Below are 25,810 nucleotides of genomic sequence, written 5' to 3' on the forward strand. Positions count from 1 at the left end.
CAAACAATATAGTCTGAATCATGAAAGAGCTTATGACTTCAGACATCATACAATGTATATAAAAAGGAAAACAAACTGTTCAAGAATCAAGTCTGAATCACTCCTTCACTGTCTTCTCCACAAAAGTTTGGTAGGCTTCATGGACTTTCTTGCTTGATCTTCCAGCTCTTTTACTGTTTGGAGGGATTGTTTATGTGTTTGCGGTGTGTGTCTTTGTTTCTACACTATTAAAGGCTCATTTAAGACTTTCCACTCTGCGACAGACACACTCTCTCACGGTAGATGAAGTGATAGCAGTAGTTGTGTGAGGTGAGGAAGGTTGTCATAACATTCAGGTTTGCTGATGCAGAGTGAAGAGAGCTGGTTCAGCAGAGCCACAGGTGTGGTCAGCAACCAGTAGACTTAGCTTTCGTCCATGCAGCTGTTCAAACACACATGACCATATCCACACACACAAACCAACACAAACGTGAGAGAATTTAAATATAGTAATTAATTCAAACACACAGTAAAATGAAAGAGTGTGAGTTAAAAGCCACATAAAACCAGATGTAGCACTCAATAAAAGAGCAACAGCTTTTAAATAACACCAACCCCGACAATTAACAGGCTTATTTGCTCATATCACTTTCCCTGCTCTTTCTTTCTTTCTTTCTTTTTTTTTTTTTTTTTTCTTTCTTTCTTTCTTTCTTTCTTTCTTTCTTTCCTTTGTTCCTCTTCATGGGAACTACAACGCAGTCAACCAATCACTCTGAAGGGTAAGAAAACGGGCCAGTGAATGTCAAATAAATTGGCGGAGCTCAGCTGTCAGCGATTAGCCATTAGTGTGATATGTCAGTTGGCGGCTAAAGAGTGAGTGTTAGAATTTCGCTTCAGAGCTATCACGAGACTGAAGAATCCTTCTGCCAACCTGACTTCTGACAAAGATCACTCACCAGTGTGGGAGAAGACGCAAAATCGGCGGTCGGTCTGGGCTTCCCGTCCCCTGGGTGTTTCGTTGGTGTACTCAAAGAGCAGTTTCCACTAAAAGAGCAGAATTCCCTAAGTGAGCAGCAGTGCGTCTTTTTCAAGATGTCGTTCCGACTGTGCGTTTCTGGATAAGGTGCTTTCCTAACTCTGGATGACAGGCACGAGCACTGTTCGGTGCTTGCAGACAGTTCTTGCCGCTTACTGTGAGGGCTTGCTCGTCATGGGCTCGCTCCGATAAAGATCCAGATCTCCTCCGGGGTTGTTAGCGAGGTCTCGGATTTGGAATCAAACATGTTGGCCATGTTTTCCTGGGCTGCTTAGGCTGTAGGACTGGAGGTGGCTTGTCCCCCAGCATCGCGGCTGCACCGCTTAGATGGTGTTATGTGAGGGCTAAGAAGGCCAAGCCCCCATCCCTTTCTTCCCGGAGGTGCAGTGAGCTCACACAGGCATGAAGAGCACCTTTTTCTGCCCGTCCTCGTGCGCTCCTGCTCTAACCATCTGAGTCTCTCACGGCCAGAGTCAACACTGCTGCGGGCCAGGTTGCATCTGCTCTGCACGCTATGGCACCTATCAACGCTACCAAGCGGAGAAGCTGGCTGAGCTGCAGGAGAGTGGTTCTTCCCCAGGCTTGATGCATGAGCTCCGCACGGCAACCGATTATGCTCTCATGACCACCAAATCGGCTGCTCATGCCCTGGGGAAGACGATGGCCACACTAGTGGTCCAGGAGCATCACCTCTGGCTAAAGACGTTGACAAAGCTCACTTTCTTAACGCTCCCATATCCCAGGCTGGCCTGTTTGGCGACACCGTCAGGGACCTTCCCCAGGAGTTCTGTGCGGTGAAGGAGCAGTCTAATGTGATGAGTGAGGTTATCTATCAGCGGGCTCGGAAAACTGCTCTCCTGGCTGCCCCATTCACCTTGGCTGCTCCTCGCCGAGGGCATAAACTTCTTTCCTCGCTGGAGGGCCGAGGACAATTTCAAACGCCAATAAGATCGACAATGCCTCTTCGGCTTGCGGACATCTGCATACTCAATTATCTCAACAACTGGCTGATTTTAGCTTCGTCCCGGGATCAATTGGTTATGCACACAAGGTGGCACCTCGACCAGTTGGGGCTTCGGGTCAACCGAGAGAAAAGCAAACTTTGCCCCATGAAGATCTCTTATCTCAGGATAGAGCTGGACTTGATCGCCATGGTTGCTCAGCCCTCAGGGGAGTGCACCAGGCTGGTGCTTTCCTGTCTGAGCTCGCTCCGGGTGCACATCACTCCGCTTTGTCACTGCACCCTCAGTCCCTGGAGGAATCTTGCTTTTGTACATGCTGGTGTGGCCCTAGGCATGTCCAGGCATGATGTCGAATCGATGGATACCTCCAGCATGGGCTGGGGGGCCGTGTGTAACGAGCATGCAGCTACGGGTTCATAGTTCGGACTCCGCCTGCATTGGCATATCAACTGCCTAGAGCTGTTGGCAGTAACAGGTTTTAGAGCAGGAACACGCAGAACCGTGTCTTACCAACCCGCTCACCAGCTTATCTTAGCACACACCCTCCTTAGGGGTAGTCCATATGTTCTATTGCCATCTATTGCCACTCTTGGGTAGCAGGTGGTCTCCGCAGCGTCCACCCCCTTCGGTGACTGTCACGCTTCCCCAACGTGCTTTCATATTTCTAAAATCCCTACACTATATTAGCTTGGTAAAAGCACATTTACGACCCCCGATCAAAATATCTAAATATTCCCATGTAATGGTAATTTAAGGGCCTAGGGGACATTGGAAGGTTGCACTCTTGGTGATGCTTGTGCGCTCACACTATGCTTGGCAAACTTTACATCAGGAGCATGATGGCCTTAGCTGCTGTGGCATTTTTATACACTCACCCTTATGTCTGTTATCAGACACATGCTGTAGTTCCCATGAAGGGGAACGTCTTGGTTATGTTCATAACCCATGTTCCCCGAATGCGCTTTTTTGTTCTTTCTTTTTTTTTTCTCATTCTTTAATTTTTTTCTTTCTTTCTTTTGTTCTTTCTGTCTTTGTTTCTTTCATTCTTTCATTCTTTTGTTCTTTCTTTCTTACGTTCTTTCTTTCTTTTGTTTTTTTCTTTTTCTTTCTTTTGTTCTTTCTTTTGTTCTTTCTTTTGTTCTTTCTCTCATTCTTTCTTTTGTTCTTTTTGTTCTTTCTTTTGTTCTTTTTGTTCTTTCATTTGTTTTTCTTTCTTGTTCTGTTGCTTTCTTGATTATGTTTATTCTTGATTTACTTTATGAAAAGAGAGTCTACTTAGTATTATAGTCTTACTATTATGAACAATATTATTTTGTTTTTAATTTATTTTGAGGTATTAAACCTTTCTCTTACTAGTACACTGTAAAAAGCTATTTGTTACTGTATTTTTTAAAAAATGAGTAAACTCATTGGCTTAACTTTCATAATTATGCACATAATTTGTTCACTTAATAATTACAAGGTAACAGGGTTACCCACTTTAGTAAAGTCAATTAATCATCAACTAAATTGCTTTTTAAAAAGTGTAAGCACACTTATTATTCTCAAGTACTTGTACTTGCTTTGTAAATCTGTAAGTCTTGAGTCTTGAAATCCCAATCTGAGACATCTGTGTAACAAGTGCTGTTTCTTTGTCACAATCAAAAACGTTTTCAAGATTTCTTTCCCTCAAAACATCTTGTATATAACCATCTCCATGCAACAAACATTTTTCATCCACCATTAAAACCTGCCCTCTGGTCTTTTACGGACCACATCAAAACCTTTGCTCTTTTTCAGAATACCACCAGTTCTGTTTGAGATAGTATATTCAAAACTATTTTTTGGCTCCTCTTTCTTTTCACTTTTCTCCCCTCATCTTGTCTCCAACCCTCTATTCTCCTCAAATGTCCTCCACTCATTTTGACTTTTCCCTTCTTTCATCTCCATTTATTTATTGTCCTCTTCTCCTGTTCAGTCCTCTCTTCTTGTGTGCCCTCATTTCTTTCCTCCTCTCCTCAGCTCTCATAGCCTCTCTTCTTCTCTGCTCTCAACTCCTTTCCTCTTCTCTTTTCTTCTCTTCTCTTCGCTTTGCTTCTCTTCTCTTCTCTTCTCTTCTTGTCTCATCTCCTCTCATTTGGTCTTGTGTAAGATTCCACCCACCAGCCCAACGACAGAATCCAGTGACGCACTCCAATTTAGATTATTGAAATTTTATTATTTGTGCTTTAAGCTGATCATGTTAGCAGTTGTAGTGTTATTTAAAACTAAAAATTTGGCCCTGGGGTTGCGTTTCTTCTCACAGACATTATATCAACACTCTGAAGTTAGTCAGAGGATGTAGGGTTAACTAATACTCAAATAGCCTGGTTGCCTCCTGCTCACTCATACTAAAAGTAGTTAATTTTGTCATTTTCAAACATCTTGCCAATATCAGTTATTAAATGATTAATAAATCTTCATGCTGCCATGCCACACTGCTCTGTACAGTCAAATGAGTCTTAAAAATCATGTCACAACATAATGGTAGCGCAGACTCCACTTAATCTGCTGGATGCAATGAATTCGGAAGACTCCTGAATTAATCAAAAAGGTTAACATTTATTTTGCCAGGCAGGTAAAAGCATCACTTAAAATAAATAAATAATGAATTTAAAAAAGCACAACTGATCAGCATAACATATAAACACAAGTACAAATACAAAGTTAGAAATTATTTCGTAAAGTCAGCGTACCTGGTAATAGAAGAGACACACAGAGGCTGTGCGGGAAGTCTGGCTACAGAATCTTCCCTAAGGGGTTTGCCAAATCGAAAACAGTGATGAAATGCGAAAACAGTGATGAATATTTAGCACCCAAATATCTGACTCTTTTTTCAGAGTTGACTAAACTACAAAGAGTTGCCCAATAGTTTGGGGTGAAACAAAGTTTATCAGAAGATCTTTATTGAGGGTTTCCTTCATTAGGAGAAAAGACCAGTTTACCAGTCACACCTGAATGATTATACTTAGGCCCAATCCCAATTCTATTTTTGTACCCCTACCCCTTGGTCTTCCTCTTCCCCTTGGCCTTTGAACCAGTGTAAAGGGGAAGGGCTTCAAAATTGACCCCTAAGAAATGGGACAGCACTACAACACCTGCACACGTCATCATGTGTCATTGTGTGTTCTAGCTATATATGAGATCAGACGATCGTGACTGCTGTAGTTATTCCAGTTGCGTTATTTTTTTGGTATTTATCTTCAGGAAATCACAGAACGCATATATCATGTTATTATAACAATATAATGTGGCAATAAGACCGTAACTGTACTGGGCATTTACACCCTGGCCATATTCATCTATGTTGACACACAAAAACAACATTAACATTACACCAGACACTGTAAAAGGTCATTCCCAGCCACTAGACTTTTTTTTGACAAGGTCATCGACATCGACATTTTTTGACATCTATCATCGAATGACAGAATGTTAAACGACTGCTATACAGGAGTCATTATTATGGATTATAGATAACGAAATTTTAGCGGTTTTTAAAATTGTGTTTTTTTTAAAGCATAACGGTAAAACACAAACGCGGTTATGAATATATTAAAACATATGTTTGTTTGTTGTAAGAATTCGTAATAATGACAAAAAATACTCTTTTGTTCATCTCGTGACTTCCGTGTGCAGTCATGCTCCCGCTATAGCTGGTGTATTCTGGGAAATTTTCTTACCTCTTGGTTTTGAGTGTGCTGCTGAAAAAATCTCTGTTTCGAGGGGCATCTAGCCCTTCTCCTTAGCCCTACACCTTCAAGCTTTAGAGATTTAGGACACCAAGGGGAAGGGCTAAGGGGAAGAATTGGATTGGGCCTTGCAAACCAAGAAAGGGAGAAAAGGTCCAAGTTCATCAGGGAGGCGAGCGGGATCGGTGTTCTGGGCTATTTCTCGCATCCACTTCTCCAAATTCCAGAGTTTTTTATGTTTTATTGCAGGACACATTTAAGTTTGAGTAAAATCCATCCTCACACTTGTATAATCTCTCCTTTTCATATTTCTTCTCAAACTTCTGTGTTGTCTACTCTTCTTCTCTCATGCATCGTGCATTCTTCTCTCATCTGTCTTCTCTTCATATCCTCTCATCTCCTCCTCTTTCCTCCTCTCGTCTCATTACATATTGTTTTTTCTCATCTTGTCTCAATTTCTCTCATCTAATCCTGGATGAGATCCTCTCGTTTCCTTCTGCTTTCTCCTCTTGTCATATTGTTTTTTTCTCATCACATCTCACCACGTTTCCTCCTGCTGTCTCGTTTTATTTCATGTCCTCACGTTTCCTCCTGCCTTCTCCTTTCCTGTCCTCACATATGATTTTTTCATCACATTTCATCTAGTTTCCTCCTGCGTTCTTCTCTCCTCAAATCAAATCTCATCTCATCTCTATTTCTCTTGCTATATCCTCCCATCGCATTTTTTCTTCTGCTTTCTCCTCTACTCTCATCGCATATTGTTTTTTCTCCTTTCATCTCATCTCATCTTGTATCCTGCTGCTTTCTTCTATCTTCTAACCACATTTTCTTTCTCATTTCATCTCTGCTTGCTTTTTTATCACATCTCACCTCATCTGATTCATTTCTCATTTCCTCTCATTTCCTTCTGCTTTCTCATCTGCTCTCATCTCATGTCCTCTTGTTTCCTCCTGCTTTGTCTTCTCATTGGATCACATATTGTTTGTTTGTCATCGTATCCCGTTTCCTCCTGCCTTCTCATCACATCTCATCTCATCCAATTTCCTCTCGTTTCCTCCTGCTTTCTTTTCTCATCTCATCTCATCTCATCTCATCTCATCTCATCTCATCTCATCTCATCTCATTTCATGTCCTCTTGTCCTCTCATCAAATAATTCATTTTTTCTCCTCTCAATTCCTTTGTTTTCTCCTGCTTTGTCCTCTCCTCACATATTGTTACAACTCATCTTGTATTAAGTCTTCTCATTCATGTCCTCTTGTTTCCTTCTGCTTTCTCCTCTCCTCGCAAAACATTTTGTTTTCTCATCTCATCTCATCTCATCTCATCTCATCTCATGTCCGGTCATTTGTTCTGCTTTCTCATCACATGTAGTTTTTTTTTTTCTCAAATGATCTCATTTCCTCTCATTTCCTCATGCTTTCATCGATCCTCATACAGTTTTTTTCCCATCTCATATTGTTACTTCATGTCTCAAGACCTTTCATGTTCTCCTGCTTTCTCCTCTCCTTTCACCTCATATTGATTTGACTGCTCTGCATTTCTCTCCTCATCTTCTCTTGCTTTTTCTTCTCATCACATATTGTTTTTCTCCTCTCCTCTCCTCTCCTCTCCTTTCCTCTCCTCTCTTTTCCTCTCCTCTCCTCTCCTCTCCTTTCCTCTCCTCTCTCCTTTCACTGGATGCAATTAGGCGGAAGGCTGCTGGTTGTTTTTAAACTCTGCACTCCTGCGGGTAGCCACATAGTTATATTTAGCTAGAGTTTGGACGACCGCCTGAAAATCACTAAGTTGACTAACGCTGGCTGTGCCACGAAACTTACATCTTGAAAAATGGTCACTCTCGCACAAACAGCACAGAAACCTGTTGCATATCGGCTGCTTCACACTTGCAAACATCATTTGGGTCACTTTGTGTTTGGGTAAATTCTAATTGTAAAAAATGAGCTTTTAAAATATTTTGAAAATTATCTATTTTATTTATAAGAATTTATTTTATTAGAGGCTGGAGGGGGGTTGGGTGGTTATTAGTACCACTTTTGCATTTTAAGGGGTGCTGTACATGGCTTAAAGTCCCTGTGACATCTGATTAAAAATCTTTAGGTGTTAGTATCAATATGTTAACAGTATGTTAATTAAGTATGTAACAATATGTTAATTAAGGTTATCTTTAAGCTAGTGTGCTTAGAAGATTAAGAGTATTCTAGAAGATTAGAAGTATTCTAAGCTTGCAGTTTGTCACTTCCCAGCAGGCACACATAGCATCATAAGCAGGGGCGTAGCGGACATTTTAAAAGTGGGGGTAACGGCTGTATGAGATCATACGTTCATATAATTATTAATCAGCTGTTTCTAAATGATCTGTCTCTAAAAGTGAGGGGGACGTATCCCCCCTGTCCCCCCCGGTTGCTACGCCCCTGGTCATAAGACATCAATATTAGGTTAGACTTAGGTCGTGACGTCAGGTGACCAAAATTCAATGTCTAGCCAATGTCTAAGGATGACATTATTTGACGTCCAATAAAAACGTCAAATGATGTTGATAGTTGGTTGCTATTAGGACTAAAATCTAATGTCGAGCCAACATATTAAACCCATGTCTTTTTGACGACAAATATACTGACATTTATTCATCTGATATAGCAATCAAAATTCAACGTCTGATACATGTCATAGTTGTAACGTCCAGACAGCATAAAGCTGTAACATCATTAGATGTTGATATTTGGTTGATTTTAGGTAAGATATTGGACATTGATGTTGGCCTGACGTTGGATTCTGACCTTAACCTGATTTTCATTTCCAAACAAATTGCAACATCCTCACGACATTGGGGTACAATGTCAAAATGACTTCATGTTGACGTCCTGTGCCTGCTGGGTTAAACCAAAATGAATCGACATCACCTCAAACGTCCCATCAAATCTTGTGACCAATCAAATGCTTTCTAATATATGAAACATCCCACTCTCTTCAAGGCATTAAAGCTGCAGTTGAAATGCAGGTAAATGGTCCACTCAGCACTATCAATGGCTGTCATGAGTCTGATGAGATTTAGTTCAACAAATCTGTGATATTAAAAAAACCTAGCTACTCTATGTCCCAACTTGTCTTCATGTTTCAGTTAAAATTATGTAAAAAATTACAAAAAAATCTGCACATTTCAAGGCACATTATGGGACCTTCAATTAATAACCCAATAATAATAATGATGGGAAAAAATTTATCACAACCCTGTTTATTTTTTCCCCCAATTTCTGTTTAATGAAGAGATTTTTTTCAACAGATTTCTAAACATATATTATCTTTGCCATGACAGTAAATAATATGTTACTAGATATTTTAATTAAAAGGGCTAATAATTTTGACCTTAAAATGTTTTTTTTTTTTAATTAAAAACTGCTTTTATTCTAGCTAAAATAAAACAAATAAGACTTTCTCCAGAAATAAAAAAATAATATCAGACATACTGTGAAAATTTCCTTGCTCTGTTAAACATCATTTGGGAAATATTAAAAAAAAAAATAAATAAATCAAAAGGGAGCAAAAAATTCAACCGTGTATATATATATATATATATATATATATATATATATATATATATATATATATATATATATATATATATATATATATGTATATAATATATATATATTGTGTCGCCTAATTTGTATCATATGAATATGAAATATAAATAAACATTTTCTCAAATATATGCATGCATATGTGTATTTATATATACATAATACAAATATACAGTACACACACTTAAATTGTCAAAACAAACTTTTATTTTTGGTGTTATTAATTAAGATTTACTTTTTGCCCTGCACCAAATAATAATAATAATAATAATAATAATAATAATAATAAAAATACAAAACGTTCAAAAACTGTTCTCAAAAGCAGCAATTGTTTTTTCTTTTTTTTTTGAGAAAAAAAGTTATTCATTCATCAAAATATAAACCTTTGTACACATTTCCTCATCTTTGAATAACGAAATGCATAAAATAATTGAAAAAGATCATTTAATTGTACATTTTATTGTTTTAGATACATTTTGATTGCTTTAATATGTCTTTGACTTCTTTGACAACAAATCTCGCTGACTATATTTACTGTTTTCTTTTGATTTATTTTTTTCTCACTCTCATTTAGCACGGAGGCCTTTAGTCCTGACAGAGGAGCAAGGGAAGGAGCCACCAAAGTGATGATAGTTGTGACCGATGGAGAGTCCCATGATGGCGAAGACCTCCCTGAGGCCCTGGTTGAATGTGAGAAGCGTAACATCACCAGATATGCCATTGCTGTAAGTACAAATACACATTCCTACCATAATTAATCCTGACCCCTGATGCAGGCTGGAAAAACCTACAACCCCACCTAAGAAAACCAGCGAGCAGCAGAGTGTATGTCTGAATATCAGATCTCCACTTAAACTGACCATAATTGGCACTGCTCTATTTTCAGTGTCTCTGCTCAGCTCCACCCGGTTCTCTCGCTTTCTGTCTGTGTCTGAATGATAAAACTGTCTTCCCTCATTCTTTAAACAATCATAACCACATTATTGCTATTCAGAAATAGACTTAAACGGGGTTCCTCACCACCAGAGGAATGAACCACACCCTGAAGCCTCTCAACACTATCACCATACCCCTGTGAGTGGGTCAGTGGGGGTGGATATACTCCTCCAGTGCCACCCTAAACCACAACAGAACAAGAAACAGACAAAGTGACGCTTTTTTGATGACTTTCTCCATTCAGCTGACATTAAAAACATATATACAAGTAGTAACCTCAATTGGGGCATGTCCACTCAATTTATTTAGACTAGATTTATGCATAACTTTGTTAAACCATTCATTCATAATTTTGTATTACTGTCAGATTTATTAAAGAATATATTATCAGCATATCAGTCTTTAGCTAATCTGATTCAACACAATACATAGAATATATGTTTTATAATAATTATAATTAATATACATAACCAGTGAATGTTATTTTAAACGTACAAACTTTTAAGCAGTCTTTTTTTTCTGTGCATTGACGGTAAGTGTAATTATACATAAGGTGTAGTATATTTGATTAATAATAATAGTAACTAGACTGTTTTCATTACAAAATCACATTGACTTCAAGTACATTTAGGGTTAAATAAATTTCTACATTGACGGTTATTTTAAACGTTAAACTTGAAAGCAGTTTTTGGAAACACAGGAATTCCACATTGAAAAATAGTCCATCTAAACTACTTAACAGATATTGGTTGCTTTCATCTTGCTCTTCATGATACAGTCATATCTTGTAATACTTGAAGGCAAATCTGAGATTATGCCAAAAGGAGGAAAGTTTGGTCTAAATCATGAAGGATTCATGGAGAGCTCTTGCATATTTTAATTGCGGTATTTGTAAGAAGAATATGGTAACCAGAACTTACCACAGGTAAAAGCTTATCATTACTGTGATTAGTTGTGACTTTAGTTTCTACATAAGCTATGACACATGACTGGCATAATTTTTAAAATAAAAAAATATATATATTTATTTTCAGTGGGATTTTAATTACTGTTATGTTATGTTCTAAAAGGATCCCAGCAACAATCAATCTGTCTGTTCATGCCAGACATGACACAGCTACGAGACACAAAATCAATCAAAAGTTTATAACCTACTGTATACCGGGGGTCAAGAAACCTGTTCCTGGAGGACCAGTGTCTTGGAAAGTTTATTTCTGACCCTACTAAGATTCATCTGAACAAGCTAATCAAGGTCTTACTAGTTTTATTTGAAACTTCCAGGCAGGTGTGTTGAGGCAAGTTGCAGCTAAAATCTACAGTGATGCTAGCCCTCCAGGACCAAGTTTGGTGACCCCTAACCTAAATCATCAGCTATGTTTACATTCACTTATTTTGATGCGCATTTTGGATATGTTCATAAAAAAAAATCAGTTGATGGAATTGCCAAGATGGACATACATTTTGAAAATGCGCATAAAAAGCATGTCCATAACTGAGTAGGATAAACTTTTTATTCGATAACAAAAGATGTGCATAAACTTCAATGGAAACACTGAACAAATTCCAGTAAGTACAATAAAAGAGTCATGTGATTTTTTTTATATCATGTGATGGTAAAAATGTGTGTGAATGGACAAACCAGCTGGCTGAGCACACTGTAAAACATCTGAGATGTTGTTTTGGTCATTCTAAAAAGCATTAACCGTTTCAGTATTAGTGTTATTATATTTTTAGTGACGCCTCCGCGCGCGCATTCACTGTGTGTCAGGATTGCCTTCGGAGGCGCAAGTCATTTAATAAATGAAGAAAAGATTCACGCAGCTTCTCCTATCGCAGGAAATTCCATTTTTACTGTCGATATTTGGTAATCAGATAATCAGGAAGTGGCAATTTTGTTCGATTTGACTCGTTGGATGGAAACGCTGCTTTATTCACTTTATTTAGTCTTTTATGCGATAATCCGGTTTTATACATAAAGTTAATTTGCATTTTTGGATGGAAACATAGCTCATGTAACATTTTTGAATTCAAAGTTTTAGTGATTGTTTTCTTTTATATTTAAAAATTTGAGGTAAATTTTCAATAGTCGCTTTCAGTGTGGCTCTAGGACACACACATTTATATTAAATCTCATGTTAGAGAGTACTTGAATTTGATTGGTAACTTGCAACATTGCAAAATGTATTATTCCCAGATATCAACCAGTGAAACTATTAACACAGACCCATCCAGGTATTTTGAATCAGGTTTTTGACAGTTTGACACCATCTTGTGAATGAATAATATGTAGGTTAGTGTTTGTTCCATTCAGCCATTTTAGTTGCTGTCAGCTTCACATTTAATTAAAGAATTAATAAACTATTACATCTTAGAACACTGTTTTGTATGTAGTTTTAGCTTTTTGTGGCAACTATCTGTGTAATAAATTGGATAAAGTACTTCCAGGCGGTTTGTTATTGCAGAATAAAGCTGTTTGGTCATATACTACTAATAAGGCTTTATTCTGGGATTACAACCGCCTGGTTGTACTTTATTCCTTAACTGAAGCTCGGTCATTACCTACCATTATTAGTGTCATCATGTATGCTGCTGTACCAACATATAATCTTCTGTCACAAATTATGTATAGCTCTTATGCGTTATATTTCTTTGTTCTTTCTGTCCTTCTGTGCTATAACATTTCACAAACACTAGTAGGCATCGCTACCGAGCCAACCAATCACAGATCTTGCCCTCTGCATCGTTGCGTCTTGTTGTTAAATTTTTGGAGAGGGGCACGTCAGGGTCAGCGACAGGTATGGCAGAGTGTAGGCAACTGTTCAAAGCCTTAGCTGGGCCTACCATGTGCATTCGAGAAGTATAGATTAAACTTTTTGTATTTAAATTTAGGCTGTTACATCATACTTTTACTGTTCTGGAAACCTATAATGCCTTAATAATATTCAGGTCTGGACTCTGTGGAGGCCATTTCATGACTGTCTGTGTTTCATCGTCTGTTATATATCCTGTTATAATTTCTCTTATGATCATTATTGAAAAATAAAACCATTACCAATGAATTACTTTCTATAAAGAATGGCATAACAGATAAAAATTCTGTTCTTTTCACCAGTCCCGATCCCATTAGTTCAGACAATATTGCCAGCACCAATAACAGAAATACAGCCCCAAGCCACGACAGAGCCTCAACCATGTTTTACTGAAGGCTGCAATCGCTCATTCTTCCATATCTCTCTGACTGTTTATATCATGTCTTAAACAATTAGACCAAAAACCAACTCTAACCTGAATTTTCTAGTTGTTTTTAAATAATAAAGCATGAGAAGGTTATATATGGTTATATATATATATATATATAAATATATATATATATATATATATATATATATATATATATATATATATATATATATATATATATATATATATATATGGTTTGTTTGTTTTTTTCTCCTAAAAAGCTGACATTGACATTGCACATCAAAAAGACTACTACAATTTTGAACACTACCTCAGAAAATGTAAATAAAATGAACCTCTTGGATATACAGTGCAGCTAAATCACAGGAAGTCTGAAAGTAATTTACTTTTCAATTTAAACTGTCTCTCACTGCTGTCCAGTGTGATTTGACATTTCTACTGTACTCCCCTTGTTGGAACGGAGAACAGCATGTAAACCTGCTCCTGAATGAGCCTATGTTTTCCTCTCTTATACAAACAGTGCCAGAATGGTGTCCGGATTTGCAGAGTCATCTGGGTAATATGTCTCTCTGCGTCTCCTCAAGGGAACGGTGGAATAAAATTATGACAGCTGGTTTTAATGCCCCGCCAGCCAAAGCATAGCTTTCATGTTTTGATGTGTTTTATGTTCTCCCTCTCCCTTTTCTCGTTCTCTTCCTCCTGCACAGAACTAGTGAACGGATGGAAAAGTAAAGCACTCGCGGGAGAGAAGAGAAACAACCTCAGATGAATTTCTGTATTGGTCAGGATATGTTTTAAACATTACAGGATAGAGATGCTGGGAATGTGAACATAATAGTGGGTGGGAGTTCAGAATACTACAGGCTAGAAATGTGCAACAAATTCCACAGTGAATTAAAGGAGATAAGTAAAATACTGTAGATTACATTAACCATGTAATAGCTGGGAACATGCTTGGAAAGCAGAGCCAATACTAGACTGCTATAGGGGCCCTAAGCAAAACTTTGTGTCAGTGCATTAAAATCACAAAATTAACTCAACCCCCCTTTGTCTATCGTTTCCGAGCAGTTTCAATGTCAACAAAGAGCAACATTAGGTTGAAATAGTCAGTAATACAATTAAAATTATGAATAATAATAAAATTATAAACAATAGGATTAATGAAATAGACAAGAATACAAATAAAATAAACAATTTACCCAATTAAAAAGAAAAGGCTAACCTACAAAACAAATCAATTAATCAAATCTCATTACAGTTTTTCTTAACTGATACACATTCTACATCCTACACTGATTCTTATTAAAGTTACTATAAGGAAGAGTAGTGAATGGATCTTTCATTTGCTTGATTAAATTTAAATATCACAGATGCAGTCTTACTTTAAGACTGATTGTACAAATCTGTAATGACAGGTATTTGAATACTTATGTTAATTTAAGATGTAATTAACTGTGTTAAAGTTAATACACACACAAATACATGTGCATTCAGTTAATACACGCATGTACAGAAATTATTTATTTTTATGGAGAACATCCAAAGTGAAATAACATCACAGCAATTGATTCATTTATGTAAGAAGTATGAAAGGAAAGGAGAGGAATTGAAAGCAGTCATGTCATTAATAATTTCATTGTGTTTTCATAATCGTTGGAGAAAAATGAAGCAAAAATGTTTGAACAGCCTTAGTCGTAATGTCTTTTTTTAGGACCTTGTTATTCGGATATCCTATGAAATTTGCATAACTTGCAAGAGGTCGTCTCTGTTGGAAAGTTTTCACAAATATTTGTTTGCTTGTTTTTGAGCACAGGAACAAAACCCTGCAGGAAATGCACCTGCAGGGTGCTGAACCATCATCTTTTGATTGCATGAATAAACCTCTTACAACCATGGGGTTAGGGTTTGGCTGGGTGGCATAGGCCATTTAACCCCTGCTGTTATTATGTCTTAACTGCACCAATTTATGGGCAAAACTTTTGTGTTCTCCATTGATAGCCGTTTAAATGTAGCTGATGATTTTATCGGATTAATTTTTGACATTTTGGCATTTTGAGACAGGACAGTGTAGCGAGATGACAGGATGGCAAGAGATAATGGGGTCAAGATTTGGTTAAGAGATAATGGGGTATGAGACAAGATAATGAGCTGAAAAATTGGAAAATATATAATAAAAAATTATCAAATGCAATGTCAAGCATTGTGATGTAAATTCAAAACTGTGAGACGTAAAGTAACAATCGAAACAAATGTAACAACTGAAATACAAAGACATATTGTGACATTTTGTCAGATATACATAAAGTAACAACTAAAAGATATGACGTCTTATTTTGATATATTGACATTGTGACATACAAAGTAGCAATGTCAATATATCAAAATAAGTCTTATCATTAGATTAAATGTACAGTTTTTAAAGATAATGTCAGACTTGAGATTTAGTCACAAGTGTGAGATAAAAAGTTCAAAAGCCACACTAAGATTAAATTGTCGCAATTGTAAATAAAGTCTAAATAATGTCATGAAGTTTGTCAATAATATGATGAATACACAGAAATAAAGATAAAACATGATTAAGTTAAAGTTAATTGTAAGATTTAAAAACACAACTGAGATAAAAAGTCATCCATTTCACTAAAAGATTACATAGGATTGCTGGGAGGGGAGAAATTGGCTCAAAGTCAGTCTGATTTTCTTGTGGCGTGTGCCCAGACTTTTTTTTTTCTAGTTTATATTCTTGTTTTTCTGTGTTTTGCCGCTTGTTTCTTTACATTGTTACTGATTATGTTGCACACCTGTTTACAGTTGTTTATATCTACATCTTTTATGTGCTGATTTTACAGCCACGTTTCCTCCAGCATTACTTGTTGGATTGTCTTAGTGTTTGTTCATAATTAAAAAGTAGAATTTGGATCCTCTTCCCCTCTTCTTGTCTGTTATAACATGAGATATATAGTCACATTTGTGAACTATAAAGTCAGTAGTGCAATGTAAAGATTGTTTGAATCAGTACCAGACCTTGAAAAAAACAATACAATCAACAATACATATGGCTGGACAAAAATTCTGACTCATATGTATCATATATTGAATATATCAGATTTATCCAGTCAGCATGTCATTAAAAATACAACCAATGGAAGTGTTGCTGGGAAGGTTAAACAATATAGGGTGATGTGTCAGTGGAGAGTGAACTCATGACCTGGCACCAACAGTTTTCAGGGCTTGTCATTAGTGGTGTGCTGCCAGTGGCTGTGAGTGATATCCTCTCTGTTTCCTCTGTGTAGGTGTTTTGGTTCTAGGATGAGTTTCCTCTGAGTCTCGTATCCCCTCATTAATTGATCCATCAGATCTTCTGTTTTCACCCTAATGTCCTCGCTGGATGTGTTGGCTCTCAGTATGAGAAAATCTCTTTTCTTGTTCCTCAAACATGACTTGTGTGCGAAAGGAATTATCATTTTCGGTTAAATGTTTCAATCAGTTTATACTTTAAACAGTTTGTTCTCTCTGTCTCTCTCCTCTACAGGTATTAGGTCACTATATCCGCAGACAACAGGATCCAGAGACGTTCATCAATGAGATTAAGTACATTGCCAGTGACCCCGACGAGAAATACTTCTTCAATGTGACGGATGAGGCTGCTCTAAATGACATTGTAGATGCATTGGGAGATCGCATATTTAGTCTAGAAGGTAAGAGAAGGACATTTATCCTCAGTGACCGTAAAAAACAGACTTCCTTCTTACAAAGATTTGTTTACAGCACAGTTTTTATTTTAGCAGAAAAATGCTGATGTTATTCTGAGACATCTTTTTCTGTGTATTTGAACTACTGAACCACATCTGAAAATACATGCAAGTACATATTGTATTAGATCAAGCCATTTCTCCCATCACTGGGAAACATCCATACACACTCATTCACACACATCCACTGTGGACAATTTTAGCTTACCCAATTCACCTTTACCGCATGTCTTTGGACTTGTGGGGGAAACCGGAGCACCCGGAGGAAACCCACGCGAACTTTCTTGCTGTAAGGCGATTGTGCTACCCACTGCGCCACTTTGCTGCCGCTGATTATGATATATTATAGTTTATTAATTACCTTTTTTTTAAGATATTGGCTGTTTATTGGTACACATTAAGTTAATATTCTTCATGATATTATTTTAATTAAATACCTAACCCTAACTACTACCTTGATAACTACAAATCAGCAGCAAATTAGGAGATTGATGAGACAAAAGTCAAAGTTGATGGTCTGTTAATGGCGAAAATTGAAATAAAGCGTAGCCCAAAAATGAATGCATTTGTAAATTGTCATGTCAATACTAATATCAAAAATTTGAGGGGCCATCGTATATACATTTTATGAGGGAGAACTGATATGGCTAATGATCTCTTTTAGACACAAAATAACTATAAACATTGTATTTTAGGAATGAGCATGAGCATAAGATTTATTAGGTGACATCAGGGAGAAAAAGAGACAGAACAAGATGTCACAATAGAAAAATCATTCTAGTAAGAACTGGGTGTAACGCTTGCCACCTTGATTCTGAGTAAAAAGGAAAGTTTGGCAGGAAGGATGGAAGGGTGTAGATGGATGACCTTTAAAGTGGGCACATCTGTGCATCCACAGGATACATAGATATACAGGAAGACAATGATAACTTTAGACTTTAGATTAGCCTGTACTGTATTCTCAAGCATCTTGTACTGCCTTTCTGTGCTGATAATGAACAATAAATAACTCTTACTAAAACAGTTAGAATAGTAGTGCACTCGAATGTTTATTGATGTACTTAGCATGGAGTGGTACTGAATCTGAGCTATTAGAATTCTACTCTTATGTCAACAATAGTTCTGATGCTTTGAAGTTCACTATGGATTTCCACAAACACAAAATGAATTTTTTAGATGTACTTACTTTGTAGATGTATTTTTGACTGCATCCGGTATCAAAACAACATTATACCGAAAACCCACTTATCGTAATACGATTTTACATGGACATTCGTACCATCTAGTACCATAAAAACATTCATTAGCTATGTCTCAATTTAGTCGTATCCGTCGGATCTGCAGTAGAGATGAAGATTTTAAACAGCAATCTCAGAGTTTACAAGATCGATTTAGAGAATGATCTTATAAAGAGGAGTCGATACAATCTGCACATAATTGCTTCAAAGATATGTCATTAGAGAATAGTTTAGTTAAAAAAACAACAAAAAAAAGCAGGATTGATGTATTAATTGTTAAATGAAATATTCGCCTGTGACTAAAGACACTAAACACTAAACACTTAATAAAACACTATTAAAACACTGGCATATTATTTCAAGTGTTTTGAAAATTCACCTCGTTTAGTGCACAAAAGAACATCTAATATCTGGAATATGTTGGTAGAAGCTGATCTAAAACCCGTTCTGCATTTTTTAAAAATACTATACCACATAATTTAAAATGTGGGAATTTGTTACCATGCAACTTCACATACAAAACATCAACTTTTACACATTCCCATTCAGCCAAAAAGTTCAAAACTCGAGGCACTATTTCATGCAAGACCGCTAACATAATCTATATGTTGCGTTGCTGTGTGGTTTATGTTATGTAGGTTAGATGAGTAGGCCTTTAAAAATCTGTCCAACAATTTGTAAAAATATGTTCTTTTCTTTAATAATTCTTTAATGTTTAATTAGGTGTTTGGGCAAAGGTTTTTCTGGCTAGATTTTGTTGTATATTTTGTTGTATTTCCTTGTTATTTTCTGTTTTACATAATTTGTGGTGTAATATTTTGGTTTGTTTCTGTATTTTCGCTTTGAATATCTAAGTTGTATAATCTATAAATGTGTATTTTTTTCGTTTTTTCTTGTTGTGGCATAATAGGAGATCATGTGATCTAGAAGTATACAAAAAGGAGCACCTTACTGTGACGAACACTGTCTGATGAAGAGCCGTGTGCTCGAAACGTTACACGCTTTGTGTCAGCCTTTTTAATTGAATAAATTTGCATTTTTGGTGTTTCAGCCTTTTTTAATATATATTTTGCAGTTTTTGCGTTTTGGCTGAGCACCCAGTTTAAGTGAAGTGCATGCTTTTGTACATTTTTTCATTGTACTTAGCATTAGCATTCATTTGATTACAGCACTTTACACTTTACATAATGATATTTTAATTTAAAGAATGTAATGTGTTTTCTTGTTATAGGCACTCTGGGATACAATGAAAGTGCCTTTCTTATGGAGATGTCTCAGATTGGGTTTTCAACACACATTTTGGATGTGAGTTTCAGTGTACTCTATGTTCATCTGAAGTTGTGCCTGTTCACATATTTGAATCAATATACGATATTCAGAACATGTGAACTTTACTGCAGGATGGCATCTTGTTTGGCATGGTGGGAGCCTACGATTGGGAGGGAGGTATCCTGAAAGAAAGCAAAGAAGGGCAGCTGATGCCCCCACGAGAGGCCTTTGAGAAAGAGTTCCCATTGGAGCTCAAGAACCATGCAGCCTACCTAGGTAATGTAAAACAAGATCTAAATATGCAGTTTTTAATCGTCAATGATTCCTTGATATTTTGAATAGATTTGTGACCCCTCTAAATGCACATTTTTAAGGAGAAAAACTTACTTTAGTATTGTTTTTCAGATAAACAAGCATGTTCACTTAGCATGTTTCCTACATATCTGTAAACATCGTATTTTTATGTTTTAGAAGAGTCAAAAGCTTACATACAACATCTTTAAATTCACTAATAGAAGAACAAGTTTAAGAACAAACTAATTTACATACGCATGTGTGGTGAATTAGGAGGAAAGTTTACATGAGAAGTTCAAATGTGCATATAAATACTAAAAAAGTATGCAATTATTAGTGAAAGAGACCAAATGTTTAATTTTTTAAGTACACTTTTTAGTGTACTATTTTATTGTGTATTATTAAGTGTATTTTATTTCTATTTTATTTAAGTGTATTATTTTATTAACATTATAGATGAAACTCAAGGGACTATAAACAAAATAATATTGATAATACTGATAAAAAAAATCTATATCACAACACACTTTGATAATATGATTAAATGAAAAGACATTTATTGATGTTCATTGCTGGTCTGATTCTGCTGCAGGTTATACAGTGTCCTCAGTGGTTGTGGGGAACTGGAAGAGGTTGTACGTTGCTGGTGCACCCAGATTCAAGCACAAAGGAAAGGTCATCCTGTTTGACCTCACTCCTGACGGTGATGTCATAATTACACAGGCTCTGAATGGAGAACAGGTGATAACCTTTCCTTCAGTTTGAGATTTATTTATACTGACTTTCTAATAATTATTTTTTATGGCCCTGATGAGATCTCCATCAATCCCCAATTCTTTTAGTCTTACTTTGCTTTTTCTCTCTCTCCTTCTTTCACACCACATTCCTCCTCTCTCACAATTAATGAGTTTATTTTCTTATTAAACAACTGGAAATGGGTTTCATTTTCTCAAGCCACTCCTAAAATCAAAGGGAACAAAATCCAGAGTGTCAGGATTCCCACAGTTCGTGCAAAACCTGGGTAAATCAGGGGATTTTTTAAATTAGGCGTTCTAGGCCCATAAAAGCCACAGGATTTAATATCTTAAACATTTCTAGAATTAATGTATGTTTTGATAGGCTTTAACCTACTCTAACATATTTTATTAACCAGCTATTGCTGTTGTTTAGAGCTTATGTAAAGTCAAACTACATAATATATGTGTGCTTCATATGTATCAGAAACAATCCATATTGCATATAGTTCAAAAAAGAATTAAGAAAATTACAATAGTTTTAATGCCAAAATGTATGTTTTAAAGCACAAAAATCAGTAACACTTTAATTTAAGTAGTATTTTTATAAACTAGTTGCTTATTGCTTATCTTATTATTAAGATATCACTGTTTATTGGTATTTATAAAGTACAAATTCTGCATCATCTTATTAAATTAAAACTTCTTACTACCCTAATAACAATTAATAAGCATCAAATAATGGTTTGTTAATAGTGAGAATTGGACCTTAAAATAAAATGTGAAAGATTTCCTTTGCTTGTCTAGGTTGCTTTTTTGTAATTGTTATATGCAATCTATTAGAAAAACAGTAACATGTTAATTTAATTAAATTTATTAATTATATTTCTATTTTTATGTATTTTATTTTCATAAAGTATAAGAGGTTTATTGCTAATGACAAAGGCAATTTCAGCATCATTACTCCACTGTCTAGAGTCAAATGGTACTTCAGAAACCAATCTAATATGCTGATGTGGTGCGTATTAATAATAATTAATAATTTCATATTATTATTCTTAAAGAACAGCATTTGTGTGAATTTAAAGGGATATATCACCCAAAAATGAAAATCCTGTCATTATTTACTCCCTTCACTTGCCACAAACCTGTTTGGCTTTCAATATTAAGTTGAACACAAAAGTAGTGTAAGTGAAAACCTGTAACCATCCACTCCCATAGATTTTTTTTTTTTTTTTTTTTTGTATATTTGTTTTTTTAAAAACCAATGATTACCGGTTTCTAACATTCTCCTGAATATGTCTTTGTGTTGAACAAAAAATAAAAGAATCTCATAAAGGTTTGGAATCACTTAAAGGTCAGTAAATAGTGAGTAAATGTTCATTTTTGGGTAAACTATCCCTTTAAGTGTTACATTTCTTTTGATTAATGTATCTTGCCAATCAAAAGTATACGTTTAAAAAACTCAAACAATCATAATATTGAACAGTAGTGTGTATATTTAAATTTCTGTCATATAAAATCGAAATAGTTATAGCCTTGGCTCTTTTACCAGAGTTTTAAAAACAATGCACCCTAATGGAAATACATACTCCAAAAAATTGTGCGGAACCCTTCAGATTGCTCAACATTTTTCCCCTCTCTGTCCAGATCGGCTCATATTTTGGCAGCGAGGTGTGCGTGGTGGACGTGGATCAGGATGGAATAACAGATATCCTGCTTATAGCTGCTCCAATGTTCCTGGGAGCCGGAAACAAAGAAACAGGCAAAGTCTACGTCTACTGTCTGGATGGGGTGAGAGATTCAATATTCTGTATTCTGAATTAGTTCTTCTAAAAGATATTCAACAAATTCTTGTGTAATCTGCTTCCGTATATTTCTCTCTCTCTACTAGGAGGGTTTTGCACCCAACGGGACGCTGCATTCTCAGCAGAAGGCACAGGACGCACGCTTTGGTTATGCCATGGCTGTGGCCCCTGACCTCAACCATGATGGATACACCGATCTACTCGTGGGAGCTCCGCTTGAGGATGACCACCAGGGAGCTCTTTACATCTACCATGGCGATGAATACTACATCATACCTCAGTATAAACAAGTAAATATAGCACTGTTTCATGGTTGCAGCCAGATTGATGGGTTAGTTCAATCATAGTTCCTTTTTAGGGCTGTACAACTAATCAAAATTCATTCCCATCCTTAGAAACATCCTTTAGGTTAGCTGCATGGCTAAATGTTCAAATATCTTCAGAAATGGGTCAAAATATGGCGCCTAGTGATAATGCACATAAGTTATTGTTAATATTGTCACACTTGTTTGTTATTTATAACATTAATATGAAGAGTTAAGAATGAAAATCCATATGTAACAGGAAATCGGATCTGTGTGGCTCTTCAAGTAATAATCCTTCTGCTGATTGTGTCCTGCTAGTTTTGAGGATTTCTTTCTCTTTTAGTTGTTAATTCTGCTGTGTTGAAGTAAACACATTCTGCAGTTTTGGGTCAACTATCCCATTAAGTGTCACATTTCTTTTGATTGATGTATCCTTGCATTAAATCAAATGTAAACATATAAAAAACAAAGCAATCATAATATTGAACGATGTGTATATATTTCAATTTCTGTAATATATAACATCAAAATTATTATAGCCTTAGCACTTCCACCAGAGTTTTAAAAACAATGCGATATGTCTTTTTGTTTGCTTTAAGTTGTTTATTCTGCTGTGGTATTGAGACTGAATGGATGCGAATGGAGTACTTGGTTTTTGTTGATTCTATAATAAGTGGATGACAATAGATTCTGGTGTAAATATTATCCACTTTCAGCCACCTCTAGAAATATTTGAAAACACAATTGATAGGATTGCTTTCACAGTGTAGATGTTCATGTGGACAAATATGTTCAAATGGTCACAAAAGAGCACCTTCACTACATCTACTGACCAAATTCTTTAACATTACTGGACGTGTTGTTGAAGTGCAAGGGCCATATGGAATTTAAACTTTGCCATCTAAAATCATATGTTTGGTTTGAAGGAATATGTTCACTTACCAGAACTAATTTGAACATAAATCCACAGATTTTGCCATAGTTTTGCACCTAGAGCTGAAATAAAAGCCACTACTCTTTCTGAATTATTACTCTCTGCTATCTTTTTTAGCTTATTGTACAACATTAGAATGAAAGATCAGAAAAATATAGAAATTCCCATACAGAAATCAGGGAAGCTGTTGAGAGGAATTAAAATTAAAACACTTTGTTCAGCATGAAAACATGTGTCTGCCTTGTCTAGTGGTGATCTAATTGACTTAACCACATCCTAATACCTAACAACATCCTTATACCAGATCAAAATGAAACCATTCTGTCAGTATTTACTCACCCTCATGTCCTTCAAGACATTTTGGTTATTACAAAACTTCATAAAATGAAAAACAAAGCCAAATGAATTAAGCCGTTTAGCAACAGTTGTGCCTTTTTACAAGATTTAAACTACGAGCTTTATCCACATTTTCCATACGTCCTTTTTTTATCTCTTTTTTTTAGATCTTTTACATTTTTGTTCATTGTGTTTTGAAGGTTTTAAATGACCAGTGTTGGGTAAGTTACTTTAAAAAAAGTAATAGATTACAAATGACTGATTACTACTGGAAAATTGTAATATGATTACATTACTAATTACTTAATGTAAAAAGTAATCAGATTACTAATTACTTTACTTTGAAGTTACTTTTAAAACACATATATTATACCTATTAAAAATACAATTTAAACTGCAGCTCTTTCAGTAATTTAATATTCACTCAAAAACATTACAATGGGATGATCACAACAGCTTGACATAATCAAAAGACTTAAAGAGTTATCTAAAATTTACCAAAATCTAAAATACTCTCATCATTCACTTGTTCCAAACCTGTTTGTCTTTTTTTTTAATAGAAAAGAAAAAAGGTAACCACTGACATCTATAGTATAAAAAGGCACTGTATTGTTTGGGTGTTCTGTGTCTGAGGTAATTAGTCTACCTAAATGTACATATTCTAAAGTATGAAGCTGATCGGTCAGTTCTAGTCACCTGGCTTGCAGGTTTTAACTGAGTGCGCCTGGGAAATGCGAGCGCGCGCAAAATGCGCTCCCAATATATGCGCGCAAAGATACCTTCACTCCTGATCCTACACAAATGTTTTAATTTAGCCTGTTTAGGCTGAGTTGGGCTGTAGGGTTTCTGGGCACCGGTGTCCTCCTTGGTGACAAGTATTGTCTTAGAATGCTTTCTGTTCAAGTGCTTGAACAGTTGCTGGTCGATTTAAAAGCAGTCGAAAGTTCTTCAGACTGCATTTCACAGCAATATTTTTGTTGTTACGCTCAGTGAAATCAAGGTAATGTCTGTATTTCCATTTGAAGAAGCAACCACTCTCGACAGCAATTTTAAAGCGAATGATTATTAACTGACGTTGCAGCAGAAAACGGGATTTAAAAGCATTTTCTTTCAAAAACTATATTTGTATTATTTTAAAATGTAATTTGTTACATTACTATGTTCCTCAAAAATGTAATTAGAATACAGTAATGCGTTACTGTGGAACGTGTTACACCCAACTCTGTAAATGACATGTCTCATTATAACAGGATTTAATTTTTTGACTGAACTATTGATTTAAGACCGCCAGGCCACACAATCAGTTTTTTTGTTTTGCATATATTAAAAATTAATCTCTAAATTAAATAACAAATAAACAGACAAATTTAGGACATACATCTAAAAATGATGATACATTTGAAGCAATTTTAATATAATTCATTTTTAAAAGTTTATATGTAAAAACAAAAGTTAAACGTTTAAAAAAAAATTTCACTGCCATTTAAAGGTTGGTTAAAAAAAACATTGTTTTCTCTTATGCACTCAAGATTGCACTAATTGATTAAAGAAATTGATCAAAGATTTGTAAGATATTAACAAGTAGATTAAGTTCATCGATATTGACAAATGTTGTGCTGAATAATATTTTTGTGAAAATCTTTTTCAGGATTATTTGATGAAGAGAAAGTTCAAAAATTAGATTTTTTTATTGGAAATTGTAACATGATGTGCGGGCGACGCAGTGGCGTAGTAGGTAGT

At 35.8% G+C, this 25,810-nt stretch overlaps 1 protein-coding gene across 1 annotated transcript in view; it reads left to right on the top strand.

Moving 5' to 3' along the window:
• Nucleotides 1-25,810, top strand: part of itga10 (integrin, alpha 10) — a 76,130-nt gene that overhangs the window by 30,806 nt on the left and 19,514 nt on the right. Inside the window, exons 9-15 of the mRNA XM_056474848.1 lie at nt 9,841-9,991; nt 16,933-17,098; nt 19,622-19,695; nt 19,791-19,935; nt 20,546-20,694; nt 22,338-22,481; nt 22,582-22,785. Of these exons, the coding sequence (XP_056330823.1) occupies nt 9,841-9,991; nt 16,933-17,098; nt 19,622-19,695; nt 19,791-19,935; nt 20,546-20,694; nt 22,338-22,481; nt 22,582-22,785 (1,033 nt within the window). The remainder of the gene's footprint in view (nt 1-9,840; nt 9,992-16,932; nt 17,099-19,621; nt 19,696-19,790; nt 19,936-20,545; nt 20,695-22,337; nt 22,482-22,581; nt 22,786-25,810) is intronic.

The sequence above is a fragment of the Danio aesculapii genome, chromosome 16 (genome assembly GCF_903798145.1).
Source record: "Danio aesculapii chromosome 16, fDanAes4.1, whole genome shotgun sequence".
NCBI lineage: Eukaryota > Metazoa > Chordata > Actinopteri > Cypriniformes > Danionidae > Danio > Danio aesculapii.